This window comes from Misgurnus anguillicaudatus, chromosome 23 (assembly GCF_027580225.2).
Source record: "Misgurnus anguillicaudatus chromosome 23, ASM2758022v2, whole genome shotgun sequence".
In the NCBI taxonomy this organism is placed as follows: domain Eukaryota; kingdom Metazoa; phylum Chordata; class Actinopteri; order Cypriniformes; family Cobitidae; genus Misgurnus; species Misgurnus anguillicaudatus.
Window position 1 is genome coordinate 36,312,278 of NC_073359.2, and position 15,502 is coordinate 36,327,779.

At 40.8% G+C, this 15,502-nt stretch overlaps 2 protein-coding genes across 4 annotated transcripts in view; both read right to left on the bottom strand.

Annotated features, from left to right (window-relative positions):
* LOC141359280 (cadherin EGF LAG seven-pass G-type receptor 2-like) overlaps positions 1-4,460 on the bottom strand; it is a 33,584-nt gene extending 29,124 nt beyond the window's left edge. The window contains exon 1 of the mRNA XM_073861452.1: positions 718-4,460. Within this exon, the coding sequence (XP_073717553.1) occupies positions 718-4,252 (3,535 nt within the window). The 5' untranslated portion in view covers positions 4,253-4,460. The remainder of the gene's footprint in view (positions 1-717) is intronic.
* A 1,079-nt stretch (positions 4,461-5,539) lies between these two features.
* LOC129453245 (F-actin-capping protein subunit beta isoforms 1 and 2) lies at positions 5,540-13,721 on the bottom strand. Of its 3 annotated transcripts, none has more exons than XM_073861481.1 (10): positions 13,562-13,721; positions 9,847-9,936; positions 9,088-9,212; positions 8,848-8,958; positions 8,627-8,768; positions 8,367-8,486; positions 8,034-8,096; positions 7,484-7,560; positions 7,200-7,301; positions 5,540-6,310 (listed from the first exon to the last, which is right to left on the bottom strand). In XM_073861481.1, exons 1-9 carry the CDS (start codon positions 13,562-13,564, stop codon positions 7,208-7,210), a joined length of 825 nt encoding a protein of 274 aa, XP_073717582.1. In that variant the 5' UTR covers positions 13,565-13,721; the 3' UTR covers positions 5,540-6,310; positions 7,200-7,207. The 3 variants fall into 3 exon arrangements, with proteins under 3 accessions (XP_073717582.1, XP_073717583.1, XP_073717584.1); XM_073861482.1 differs by having other exon boundaries at positions 7,184-7,301; XM_073861483.1 differs by lacking the exon at positions 7,200-7,301.
* Between the last annotated feature and the right edge of the window lie 1,781 nt (positions 13,722-15,502).

The window sequence follows — 15,502 nt, forward strand, 5'->3', positions numbered from 1 at the left end:
TGTAATTTCCATGGAAAGTTTCCAAAATTCCCATTGCAACCCTACTCATAAATGAAGATTATTAATCACACACTTCAGTTTAGCGATACACACTCGTCGTCTTTACTCTTCTGTTGTATCAGCATGAGCACTGACACACGTCTCAGCAGGTGTGATGCGAGCACTGTGTGCTGCTCTCTGATTGGCTGACACAGAGCACCAGCTGTTACACACGTTTTAACTGATCTATAACACACACACACTTGACTTGTGTATCACCGGGGGTTTAACACACAAGAGACTGAAGAGAACAAAACAAAGTCATGGACTTGGGTTAACCAACACTAACACTGATGAGTGATCATGCAGTCCAGAGCACAGCGACACACACTTAAATACACAACATACTACACAACAGATCACATGTGATGTATTGGTCAGTACAGAAGAGCTCTGATATGTTTCTGTCGTTCTGAACAAACTAAAATCCCACAGATCCAGCCTAGCGTGATGTTTCCCGTCGCATACATTCAATGACAACCTGAGATCTATTAAACCACCACTTCTTCTATCCCACAGAGACACGAGGACAACTTTCCCTGTTCATTTATTAATACTGAAACCCTCTCTGTAAGAGCAAAGTTCATCTATTATACATCACTGAGAGGCACACAATCAGACTGTTAATGCAAAAGTGTCACGCAAGCGTTGAAGACAGAGAAACATGCAGATTCTCACCTGAGACTGAGATCCTCATGGACGCTTCCAGTGGCCTGTTGTTATCCAGGGCTTGGCTGAGTCGGATCTCACCGGTGCTCCGATTCAGAATCACCAAGTTCAGTTCATTTCCGGCCTCAAAGCTGTAGCGAAGCTGATCGGAGACGTCTGGATCGCTGGCCGGGATCCGTCCGATGACCCCAGATGGGAAGCTGTTGGTTTTATCGGTCACATAATTGTTAAATATAATCTGGAAGTTCTTGAGGATGGGGACATTGTCATTTTTATCAATAAGTTTGATGTGGACCGTGGCTCTGCTGACGAGTGGAGCGGACGTGGCCTGGACCACGATAACATACTCTGAACGCGTCTCATAGTCGAGGTCAGTCAGAGCGGTGAGCTCTCCAGAGAAAATATCTAGCTGGAAGATCTCAGGGATGTTGCCTTCCACGATCTGGTACATGATCTGAGCGTTGCTGCCTTCGTCCGGGTCTGATGCGGAGATGTAGGCCACCACGAGCCCGATGGGGCTGTTCTCTTCCACGAAGATATCAAACTCATCCTTCTCAAATACGGGCGGGTTGTCGTTTACATCCAGAATGGTCACTTGAATGTCCACTGGGGTCTTGAGTGCCGGCACTCCTTTATCAACCGCGAACGCTTGGAGATTATAGATGGGTGTGTTTTCTCGATCCAGACGTCGTAGAGATCGCACGATGCCTGACGTGGACTCGATAATGAAGTCGCCATCACCATCTTCTCCCCCTTGAAATGTATAAAACACTCGTCCGTTGAGCCCGGAATCTCGGTCGGTTGCGGACACCTGCAGAACGCTGGTGAACACGGGGATGTCCTCCATGACAGAGCCGAAGTAACGGTCTCGCAGGAACACAGGTGAGTTATCGTTCACGTCATTCACCAGGATCTCCAGATAAGTGGTGTCCGACTTCTGCGGGATGCCGTTGTCTCGAGCTGTGATGGCCAGCGTGTACGAGACTTGGTCCTCGTAGTCCAATTCCATCTGGGTGGTCACAGCGCCGCTGTCAGGGTCGATGTTAAACTGCGGAATGCTGTCGTCCATGAAGTACGTAATTCGAGCATTTTCACCCGTATCCTCATCCGTGGCGCTGATCATAACTACAGTCGTGTCCACGGGACGATCTTCATTAATGTTGACCGTGTAATGGGAGCTCTGGAAAACGGGCCGGTGTGTGTTGGCGTCCGTAACATTGACGTAAACTTTGGCCGTGTCCACGCGAGTGCCATCAGATGCCGTGACCGTGAGGACATACTGTCTTTCCAGTTTGTAGTCCAGTGGCAGCGCGAGTGTGATGAGGCCTCCACCGCTCTGACTGGTGATGGAGAAGCGGTTTCTTGTATTTCCACTGGAGATCTGATACGTCACCACACTGTTAATATCTTGATCGACAGCGGACACCGTGACGACACTCGTTCCTACGGCCGCATCCTCGTTCAGACGCATGTAATAGGCCTTCTGCGTGAACTCGGGGTTGTTGTCGTTGACATCTAAAATAGTCATGCTAATGCTGGCAGATGAAGACATAGCCGGCGTTCCGTGGTCACGAGCTTCCACCCCAAAGTTATAAAAATCCACGCTCTCTCTGTCCAGTTCCGAAGCCACAACGATCCATCCCGTGCTGTTATTGATAGTGAACGGGAAGTTGGGAGTGGTTTCTGTGAGACGGTATTCCAGACGTGAATTATCTCCAGCGTCAGCATCCACGGCTTGAATATGGATGACAGAATATCCCACGGGAACATTCTCCAGCACCGTGGCCTGGAACGGTGTGCTGACGAAAATGGGGGCGTTATCGTTGACGTCCAGCACCTGCACTGTGACGAGGCCAGTGATGTTGGACAGAGGAGGACGTCCACCATCTTGCGCTCGAATGCGAAGCGTGTACTCCTTATTCATCTCGTAGTCCAGTTGACTCACCAGGTCTAGTTTACCTGTCTGAGCATCGATGTAGAACTGACCCCGGGTGTTACCGCTCATGATGCTAAAATGGACCATGGCGTTGTTCCCTCTGTCCTGGTCAGTGGCGGTCACCTGCAGGATTTCAGTGTTGGGCGTCTGATCTTCAGGAACCTGAACCACATAGCGCTTCTCACTGAATTGCGGTGCGTTGTCGTTATCGTCCTCCACCACGATGTGCACAGTGGCCGTTGCGCTGCGAGGACCGGGGTCACGACCTTGGTCATTCGCTTCGACCAGCAGTACATAGGCTTCAACTGTTTCCCGGTCGACCGGCCCTCGAGTGCGTATGACGCCCGACCGGGAATCGATCTCAAACACGCCATTAGTGCCGTTGTTGTTGAGCAAATGATAAAGGATGTTTCCGTTAACGGGGGCGTCTCCATCTGTAGCGCGTACGGTCAGGACCTCATAACCGATCTCCAGATTCTCCCTCACACTCTCTTTATAGTCCTGCTGTTCAAACACAGGGTCGTGATCATTCGTGTCGCTCACTGTCACCGTAAGAGTGGCCATCGCTGTGCGGCGTGGTGTCCCATGATCCACTGCAGTCACCCTAAACACATGCGTGTCCTTGGTTTCTCTGTCCAGTATGTCAACGGTGGAAACGACTCCACTGACCGGGTCGACCGCAAAGAGATTACTGGACCGACTGTCAAAAAGTGCTTCCAAAAAATACTCCAGCCGCCCAGCGTCGCCTTCATCCTGGTCAACCGCTTTCAAAACAACAACAGAAGTCCCGGCTGCTTGATTCTCTGGGACGGACACCTGATACATGGGGGGTTGAAACTGAGGGTTATTGTTGACTGCTCTCCTGCGCCTGCTCAACAGACCTGAGTCTGAGCGCGCGGCCCGCTCCAGTAACTTCATCAGGTGAATTTGAGTGAACGGGCCGCGACCCGCGCGCCAATGCGCATGCACGAAGCGCGTTTGTTCGCCTCGCTCTCGTCTCGCGCATCGCAGGTGAAACTCAATCAGAGAGTCACGGGTGAAACAGAACGGCGCGGAGGCGAGCATCCGTCCGTCAGCAAAGTAAAGTCCCGGTGAAGTCCCGCTCACGTTACAGGATAACCTGTGCGACGGGTAACCGGGTAACACATCAGACACCCGGAAGACAACGGAGCCCGCCTCGGTGCACCCCGATCCTTCTGATAAACTTATAACTTCCACGTCCACTTGTTCTTTACGTTTGCGTTTGTTTGCACAGTTCCTGCCGTGCACGTGCACATCATACTGACTGGTTAAGAGGTGTCTGAAACCGGACTCGTTGTCCGCGCAGTCCACAACCGCGTACACCGTGAACGGGTTCGAGGGAAGCGCGTGGCACTTCACAGAGTCCGAAAGCGCGAGCACACCCGCATCATCCAGGCGCAGAAAACTCTCGGCGAATCCGGGCAGGATGAGCTGCTCCAGTGCGCAAGACGCGCCGCTCTCCAGCGCGATGAGCGCGGCGCCCGGTCCCGCATCTTCACTCAGATGAACGACAAAACAATCCGCGACCCACGGGAGTTTAAAGAAACCGAAAACAAAGAGCAACAAATCCCACGGTGTGCCGAACATCGCTCCTGTGTGTTGCGCGTCCACGGCGAGTGAATTAAACGCAGTTTATCGCCTCAAACTTTGCGTGCGGAGTCTCCATGCTGATCTGCGGGCGCGCGCACACCTTCAGTGAATGTGGCTCGTGAGAGTGGGGAAGGGGGGCATCTCATTTACATAAACCTGGAAATAAAGAGAGAGGGGGTGGTGTGGGGTTTGGTATGGATGGGGGCAGATCTTAAAAGAGTGAATGAAACTGCCCCAGCATGCACGAGCTCAACAAATCCTTCTAGTGATTCAAAGAGAAAGAGAACCGAATCAAAAACTAAACGATTAGACTCACCTTTGAATCTGAATCTTCATTTTTTTTAAATATAATTTTTTGTTCTTTATTAAAAACGAGGAACTTATTAAAACAAAACAGGCAAATAGCAAAGATCAGACAGAAATACACACACAGATTTTTATGTTTTAAGACTTTTATGAAACGGAAATGATCAATCGACACAATCAAATAAGTTATTTCGCTCTGTAGTAAAACACAAAATACATCTTGTATAAAACAATGGAAATGTCTTACACACACACAAAAAAAAAAAAACGCACAACACCATTTTGTATTTATATTGACTAAATAATAAATCAATTAATATGATCAAATATCTTCAGGGATCTCTAAATCAACTTTTAGTCTACTTTGGATTCTAGTCGTTTATGTTTATAATAATAAAGCTTCATATGTTAGATGATGTGACGTCACTCCAGCGCCATCTGCCATTAGCTCTCTGTCACTGCACATCACTCATTTATTTACTATTGTTTACTATTACGCGTGCGCTGTTGTGCAAGATTTAAATCAATATTTCAAATTTATACACAAAAATACAACAGCTATATAGTGAAAAATAAGTATCTTAAAAACTTAACCCCTTAGCATTCATGTAAAAGGCTTAAACCCGTCTAAAAAGGACACTTATTGTACCCGTTGTGTTGATTAAAGGGCTTACGTCATTTAAATCAGCTTTCCAAAGATATGTGACATGTTTAGCTGTTCATCTTACGGTACATTGATTAAGTGTTTAAAGCTGTTTTTTTTTGAACTTTATTTTTTACCTCTAAAGTGCAATTGAAGTTGAAAACAGCTTAATTTATATTTTACTTAACATATCTCTCATATTAATCTAGATGAAGATATTCAAATATTTCCTCATCAAAACAATGATTTAAATGTGAAAATTTAAAGTTCTTAAAAAAGACACATAATCAAATAAGATCAAGTTGATAAATCTGTGAAATAAAAACAAAGCCACGTTGAGTTTTCTGTTTTTATTGTTGCTGGAGGCCCCTAATACAACATAAACCGTAAAGCTTTTACAAAAAAAACAACAAATATTATTGATAATCCACCCAGATGAAAACAATGAAACTGTCTGATGCTCCCAAAGAGAGAGAGAGAGAGAGAGCGAGATAAAGAAGGAATATATGTGTGCTGTTTTTGCATGTTACACACAGATTCACAACACACACCCAAACACTCACACAAACGCACACAACACACACACGCTTATCTGTGTAGACTCAAGCAGAAAGTTTAATATTAACAGCAAGATTATTAAATGATAATACATACATGTGTGTGTATATTTATATTTATATATATTTATATAATCACCACCTCTCTGGAGCTCCTCATTCATTTCTGACATGTACACATGACGGGTGGATAAAACCAAACAAATAAACCTGTTCTGATGAGCGGAGAGAAGCCCCGCCCCCATGTTGTGATGTCACTGAGAGCCAATCAGACAGAAACAACCAGCACTGTCTTAATACTAAATGATTACAGAGAGAGAGAGAGAGAGACAGGTGCGTTAAAACTTAAGCCGAAAATACAAAAACAAAAAGCGTGGTGTTTTTCTCCTGTTGATGAACAGACAGATGTGAGGCAGACAGACAGACAGACAGAGAGTGAGACGGACTGATGACGGTTTCTAGCTTTGCTGTTTGCGTTGGATAAGTGCGTTCCTCAGATCGTTCTTCAGAGCCTCCTGCTTCGATTTATCCGCCAGCGTCTGAACGCTCCTGAAAAACAACAACAACAGCGATTACAACACAGACATAAAGACAAGAGCTCAACACATCTCAGAGGTTTATAACACACAGACTTTTAAAGTCAAATACACAAAAACACATCCAGGTCAAAGAAAGTCATATAAGAAGAGTAAATGTGTTTTTGCATCATGACAATTAAACGGATGATTTTAATTAAATCAACAGCAAACTGCATTACAGGGATGAGAAAACAAACAATTTAACAAAAAAATATTGATACAGGAAATCTCTGAAAATATTTTGTTAAGTGCATGCTTTATTTCAGAAGATGTGAATATTATCTGTAATTCTCCTTTCATCCTGAAGATGTCGCCATCGTACGAGTTGCTTCACTTAAAAATGAGAAATGTTACAGTAGCCAATAAAAGGCAACGATATTAAATTAATTTCATGTTCAGATGCAATGATGGTAAAGATGAGGTACACACATATTATGAATATGCCATTTAAAGGGCCTGCTGATGTTAAATGTAGGAAAACATTGATTTAGATTGTGTTCACTATGATCATGAACATTCATGAATGCTGCATCCTTAATAGTAAATGTTTAAACATCTAAAATGACATATTAATAAAAAAATTTGATGTGAAATATTTCTTTGACAGATTGATCAGATGAGTGTTTCGGCAGATGATCACGTACCGTACACGAGAGAGACGAGGTTGACACTAAAATAAAGTTTGAGATCCACTGCATTACGTTCATCGATCAAACAGAAGCTTCAGATTAAAGGTAACGTTTACTGATCCCAGACCAGATCACTGGAGGTTTGTGTCGTTACCAGAATGCACCTGCATGCGGTTAGTCTAAACGGTTAGTTAATGACAGTCACGCGCACACACCGATGTGTCTCTGTACCTCTGACCCTAATCAATGTAGATCTGACGCTGGGTCAAAACCTGAGATAATTCCCTCTGCAACTGACGATACTTTTGATTATCAGGAAGAGATTCAATAGATCTCAGCCCGACCATCAAACAAACAAACAAAAAGAGGAATGAAGATGGTCAAAGAAAAAGAGAGAGAGAGTGAAAGAGAGAGAAATTAAACTGAATTGAAAGTAGACAGCACTACAGATGAGGAATCATATTGAATTGAACGGATCCACAGTCACATGACCAAAACACACACAGTTGTCGTACCTCAGACCGTTGACGATGTCTTTAGTCTTGCCGAAGTAAATCTCATTCAGGGTGGATCGGATCTTATTTTCCATATCCTGAAACAGACAGAGACAGAGAGAGACATGAGCAGGTAGTTTAAAGGTAAGATGAAACCTACTTGACTTGATTATATAATAAATCAATACACAGCAGACTTCACAATCATCTTCATCTTGCACGGGTTCATATCATTCATGCAACTTTATTTAAAACTTTTACATCAAAACCTACATGGATCGTAGAAGTGTGTTTGAGTTTATCTGGTTAAAATTAACCAGTAGTTTATGTGAACCTAATGATGTCAGTCACCACACATGTAAACAAATATAATCAACACTGATTAACATCAGTAAGTGTGCGTGTGGTGCATGTGTGCATATAGTGCATGTGTGTAGTGCGCGTGTCTGTGTGTGTAGTGCATGCATATGTGTGTCATGCATATGTGTGTGTAGTGCATGTGTGCGTGTGCATGTGTGTGTGTGTGTGTGCATGTGTGTGTAGTGCATGTGTGTGCATGTGCATGAATTACCTCCACCAAACGCCCGATGTTTGCAATGTGAGGAGAAGAGTCTCCAACCGTCTCATCTTTCTCCATCTGAAGGGAAACACACACACACACACACACACACACACACACACACACACACAGGCATTGGTCAGTAACAGTAAACCGTGTGGTCACATGACCTGATGAGTATGTGCTGAATCAGTTACTGTCACTGCTGCTATAAATAGATGAAAACTTCTCACTGCTGTCAGTCTCATTATCTTCTAGAAACATCATACAACATCTGTAGAAACACCTGCTATCATCACACATAACTGTCTCTCTGCATCATCCGTCTATCTCTCATATCTGTCTCATCTGTCTGGTAAGACTTCCTCCGAGGTTCATGGTTCCAGAGCCGGTTTTGGTGGTTTGCAGCCACAGCATGACAGTAGATGTGAGTTTGTAATGAGCCGTACGACCGCTCGATTTCTCCTGAAACACACAATTCAACATGACTGCTGCTCTCCACGAACATCACAAAACCATCTGAACCTCAACATCAGGAGTGCTGTGAGCTCTTAAATCATTCAAGTGAAATAATAAAGATCAGGATGTTCATTCTTCTGTTTTACCTGCACCTCCACCACATGAATGGAGTCCCAGCAGCCCTTGATCTTTTTAGAGCCGTCTCCCGCTTTCTTAATGAGGATTACACCGGCAAATCCATGATCCAGATCCCACAGATAGACAGAGGAAACACCGCCCTCAAAATACCTGACAGGAGCAGAACATGTCAATCACAGGCATCTGACCAATCACAGCGCTTCATGTGTGTGTGTGTGTGTGTACTCACAGGTCTCTGTATTGGTCAAAAGCGTTGTTTGCTTCAACCTCCAGCTTACGAAGTCGAGCGGACGGCATGGCGCCATCATCTATCGGAGGCTCATATTTATTACTCCAGGGAGATCTGAGATCAGACATAATACAGTTACACAAAATTAAACAATACAACAATATTTTACAAAAAAAATTGTGAAGATGAAAGTTCAATCCTCCAGGTTTCTAAGCAGAAGAACTGAAGAGTTCTGATTCTGATCTGTAGGAGTCGCCATCGCGGTTATAATCACACAACAGATAATCTTTCCCAACAACTTTATCACGAGCGATTTTCAGAGGCTGATCCACAGACGACAGGAGATCTTCACACAGACTGGGCACCTACACAAACACACACAGACGCACACACAGATGAAATGTTTTCTGGATTTATTCAGACATCAACATTTATGAGCGTCACAGACAGAGAAGTCATTTCCTCCTCATTAAAGATGTGTGAAGGTGAAAATCACACATTCACTAAACACAGCCGACGGGAAACATCTCATCCAACCCTGCTGTGTGACTGACACATACAATAATAATCCATAACAACACACTGAGAGAGACAGACAGACAGAGACAGACAGACAGGTGGAGGAGGTGTGACAGGTGTATGTGAGAGTAACACAACTGTGTAAATGAAGGAAACATTATGAGCGTCTTGAGATCTTATTGAACACAAAATGAAGTTTAATCTATAAAGAACTTTAAACACAGATGAGAAACTGCTTTCACTTCAATCAAACCAGATAAAAGATGAAGTTTAACTTTGATTTAAAGCAAACAATGAGTTCACCGTGAGCTTTGTGTTACACTGAAGATCTTAACTGTGTGTTCACACCAGACGTGAATGAAGACAATAAATCGCACACAGTTGGACACATGAACATTTTCAGTTAACTCTCATCATTCACACGTGAAATTCAGACACAAGTATATAACACAACACACACACACACACACAAACACTCACCAGGTCGATGAGGTCACTGAGATTCTTCTCAATCTGTTGTGGAGGCAAACGCCTCATCAGATCCAAAGCACAATCCAACTGCTGGTCATTCTGTAGACACACAAACAACAACAATAACAACACAACTCATACTCATGTGATAATATTCTGTTATGAGATATTATTATTTTATATTACACACATCTGTCTTCTTTATGTTTATGAAAATATGCGTGCACACAATCATGTTAAATGTGCGCGCAAGAGACACACAACTGGAGAAACTAACACAAACACACATCAGATGAATCCTCACTGATCACAATCACAACAATCACTCACAGACCAGAACCGAACTGAACCCAGACCAGTCTTAACAACACCTTCTGCTTCTGACACTGGGTTTACGTGTGTGTGTGTGTGTGTGTGTGTGTGTGTGTGTGTGTGTGTGTGTGTGTGTGTGTGTGTGTGTGTGTGTGGTGACCTGAGATTGAGACCACCTGCTCCGAGTCTGTTCAAGTCTCTTTAGTGTAAACGTGTTGTGATCTGTAGTGTGTGTGTGTTGTGTAGTATGTGTTGTGTAGTTAGTGTAGGTGTTTAAGAGAGTGTGTCACAGCAGTGGATGTAAATATTAGGTGCTTCTGATGAAAAGAGGAGAAATTCAGTATTAACTGGCTGTTAATGCAGAAATCCTTTAATAAATATTTGGGTTAGTTAAGAACAGACGAGTCATTCAGTGTTTTAAACTAGAACAGTGTTTCTTTACTTAACCTAAAGCTCAACTCATCAATGACGGGTTTGATTTCCAACTACAAACCTTTAATCTGTCAAATATTCATCATCTCGTAACAGCCAACAAACCTCACGGCTACAAACACACATCAATGTGTGTAAGAATAAACACCAACACAAATGAAAACACAAAGATGATCATACATTCATCTTTACTACATTACTTTATAAATCATCTAAAACTAACACAGATGAAACAATCAAATCCTCTTTAAACCTGTTTAAGTGTTGTTTGATGTTTTGTTAAGTATATGTTGTTGTGTGCGTTGTATTGCAGTATTCGGGTGTTTTAAACATTGTTTAATATATAAAATTTTACTCGTCTATGTGTTAGAGGCGAACTATGTGTAAGTTTAGTGTAAGTATTTCACACACCAAAGCGCTGGAGTTTGACTATGTTCACATTTTAAGTTTAAATCTGATGTTTGTGCACATCTGATTTGACCGACTGTCTAAACTGCATCATATCACAACTCTTCAGGTCCAATGTGTGTCCTGTAGCACCTTTTTAGTTTTCCAGAATAGTTTAGCAGTAATTTCTATAGACGGTTTCAGCAGTAACAACATAAACAAATGGCTTTCCTAGAACAAACATAACTTCTGGTAAACTCCACAAAGGATCAATAACCTCATAAGAGTCCTTTAAGAGCAATTTTTTCTGATAACAAGCTAAAAAGTAGATTACCTCAGTTCATATTTCACACACAGAGCTACTGAAGGAGAAACAGCCAATCAGAGAAGAGCTCAACATTATTATTCATGACTCTTTCAAATAAGATAATAATAGTTGAATTCATGACATTTTTTCAGCGAGCAGGTCAAATGACACAAACTGGTGAACTTATGTGTTTAAACTGACTCACAGTCGAACAATATTAAAGCTGCTTGTGTTGTTACTGAAGATGATCAAAAGGGTTTTCTCAGATATTTCAGAGAAATTTGATTAAAAACACTTTCTCATCTTCACTAAATGAGAGACAGATAGCAGACGCTTTAGTTTTATAAATAAGTTTAAAAGTGGGTTCGTGTTATAAGGACATTACACATTAGATCAGTATGTTGTCAGTCAAGCATTGTCTTCTTAACGGTGAGTTGCTAACTAATTTGTGAAGTAGATAACTTACTGTAAAACTATGACTTCATAAGTTTCCCTTTTTAATACAAGTCAAATAATTTTTGTAGTTTACTGTTCAGTGCACTGATGTCAGACTCATTTTCGATAATAAAGTTTATTGTTAAACACGCCTGCCTATATTAAATTTCTTTGTCACATCAATATAAGTGTTTGATCATCACATTTGAGTGATAACTGCATTTATTTATATGTAGTGCTGGGCAAATATTAATCGCATACAAAATAAAAGTGCATTTCTGCAGAATATATACAAACATATATACAGTTCAGAACACAATATAAAATATATAAAAATATAAATAAATAAATAGACACATGAATGTGTGTGTATTTATATATACAAAATAATTACACACTCATATATTATACAGAAACAAACTTTTATTTTGTATACGATTAATCTTTGCCCAACACTATTTATTTGGATTTGATACCGATAACTCTTTATATTTGGGGGGCGATAACCGATATATATAGGCTGAAAAATATTCATATTAATTTCACAATGAAAAACTCCCAGACCGCGGACATCTTATATTTGCGCTAGACTAGCATACTCTTCTTAAGCTCGCAACACGTGTCATCTTCGTGCTATGTCACAGAAAGCACCAATCAAAACTCCACATGGCCAGCAATGAGCAAGTGAAGTGGTTCAACAAACCAAAATAATCCATCATTTATCGGCTTTCATTTATCGGCCTAATTTTGCTATCAGACCGATAACCGATAATATTAAAAATAAGCAGTTATCGGCCGATAACTATATGTTGGCTGATATATCGTGCATCCCTACTATTTATATCTAGTATATTGTGTTAATGTATTACATACATAAAGAATATCGACCGATATATCATTATCTGTCCTATTTACTGACTAATATCGGCACCGGCCAAACATATCGTATATCGGTTGAGCTCTAGTAAAAACATCAGATTTGGACTAACAGTGTGAACGCAGACAAAGTGATTTATATTTATCAACCCAGCAGCTCATCAATCCTTAGTGTGTATTGTTAGTAGTAGTAGTAGTAGTAGTATTAGTAGCCTAATGGTAATGCTGCAGGTGTAGAAATGTACATAAACCAGATATTAATAAATTAAAGTGCTTAATTGTTGGCACTGGCACTTATAAACACTAAATTGAAAAATTGAAATAAATAGGCTTATTTTTTGGAGCCAAATGTCAATACCTCTGTTTTTTTTTAGAAATAAAAGCCAAATGCTTGAACACTTTACAGCCACGTCATTTTCGTTATGAATTATTTGTTTTGGTTGTTTAAACACACACACACAAAATTTGTATCCGATTACTCGATCGATTGAGTGCTAGATTAATCGATTACAAAAAGAATCGATAGCTGCAGCCCTACTACCCTTTAATAATAATTACTAGTATCTATTTTTAAAGAAACACTGAAAGCAACCCCACCAGTCTCAAGTTCAGTTTAAAACGCCAAATAAGCATTCGTGCAGTTTTAGTATTTAAAGAGATTTTCACCAACATGAGCTGATCTCGAGGATAAAAATAAAAACAGTGCATCAGTCTGGCGAGTAAACTAAAAATATGATTAACAAATGGCGCTCCTATTGCCAAGCAGTGTGTAGTGTGTGTGTAATTTAGTGTGTGTAGGGTGCAGTGTGTGTGTATATTTCTGCAGTGTGTATTGTTAGATTAGTTATTATTATAGTGTGTGTTGCTGAGTTTGTGTGTGTGTGTTGTGGGGTTTGTGTATCAGGTTCTGGGAGGCGCTCCTCGTCTCTTCCTAAAACGGGCATCGACCCAGAGTGCCAATAATGTTCCTCTTACCATCTCTGCGGCGTCTGTGGAGCTCGAGCCTGCGGCGGGGTTCGGTTCGGTTGTGTTTTTCTGTGTTTATGGACGAGATTCGGCTTCGACTCTGTGACGGAACCCAGCCCTGTCAGCGCTTCACTTCCTCATCCGGGACACTGTGGGGGGAGGGGCGGACACACACGCAGACGCTTGCATATCCGGGTCATTCCGCTCCTGCAACCCACCAACCAATCACTGGCGCTTTAGTAAGGCATGGCCAAATATAGAAGAAGAGGGGCGTGGCATTTATGAGGAGTGCGTAGCGGACGGCAGGGGGCGACAGACAGCAGCTCTGCGATCAGTAACTGATGTGAACTTTTTAAAGTAACATTACACAATATAAACATTTAATAAACAAAGATAACAAAGTTATCAAAGAGACAAGTCTGGATAGATATGGCCACACATTGATTTATTAAAGTATATATTATTATCTTGTATTTAAGTCAAGACTTTGTCTTTATTTTTTGCTGAACCATTATAATGATTCAAAATGATCTTGTGCTGTGATTTAATTACACAGAATTCATGATAAATAAATGTATTTTAAAAATATATAAAATTGAGGGCCCCCTTGGCATCATCTCGTGGGCCCGAGTTTGAGATCCACTGATCTGATGGGCTTTAATGATCATTAAAAGGAGTTGTGTTTTTGTGTACAGATTTACATTTAATCTTGGCAGATACTTTACAAAAGTATATTTCCTGTAATCTGGGATTTGATCCCATAACCTTTGTGTTGCTGGCTCTACCAGTTAAACTAAAGTACTTTGATAATATTCACATCTTGATTCATGAGTTCATATAATCTCATTTTTGCTGATATCAGAAATGTTTTTTGCTGAGGGCCCGTCTGGAATCAAACCCGTTTGGATCAGTGCGACCCGTCTGGACACGTCGACTGAAATTACCATTAAACCCTGAAGCTTCATTCCAGTTCACTCTTCAGTAACTCTGTAAAGATGACAGCTTTATCACAACACTGATGCTTTCAGATGAATGTGTGTGTCAATCAAACTTATGCACTTAAACAAACACAAACTCACTTACAGCTTCAGGACAGAAACACTTCACACACACTCACTGGCACACAATCTGAACATGTTTTATGAAAAATTACATCGTTTAGAGTTGAATCATTAGTTTGTTTCAGCAACAGCAGTAATCGTTATATTTTCTTCAGAAATAAATGTTTTGTTATTTTGGGAAATTTCTGTATTTGACATATAAATTAATGTTGTGTGTCTGTCAGTTGTATGTGTGTAAGCATGTGTGTGTGTGTGTATTTCATCCACACTGTGTGTTTTTAATGTGTGTGTTTTAACATTCCTGTCCTGATGAAATCATAAAACATCAAGAGAAAAAGAGAAAGTTCAGACTGATGATATGAGCTGAACACAGACTGAAAAAAATGACTTAGTATTGTTGTCTTGTTTTCAGTACAAATATCTAAAAATTCTTAAATTAAGATGGATTTTCTAAATGAGCAAAAATACACTGTGATTTTCAAGAAAAAAAATTCTTAGTATTTTTGTCTTATTTACAGTAAAAATATCTAAAAATTCTTAAATTATTCTTGATGAGCAAAACGACCCAAGAAAATAAGTGTAGTTTTAAGACCAAAAATATAAAATTTAAGTGATTTTGTGCATAAAACAAGCAAAATTTAATTTTTAAAAATTAATTAAAAAATTAAGAAAAAAGTTCAAGATTTTTTTTGCTTGTTTTATGGACAAAATCACTTAAATTTGATGTTTTTTGTCTAAAATCTAGAGTTATTTTCTTAGGCCATTTTGCTCATCAATAATTTTTTTTAATATATATATTTTTTAGATATTTGTACTTAAAACAAGACAAAAATACTAAGTAAAAAATACATTTTTTGCAGTGCAGAGAGAAATAAAGCTTTAGCGAGAG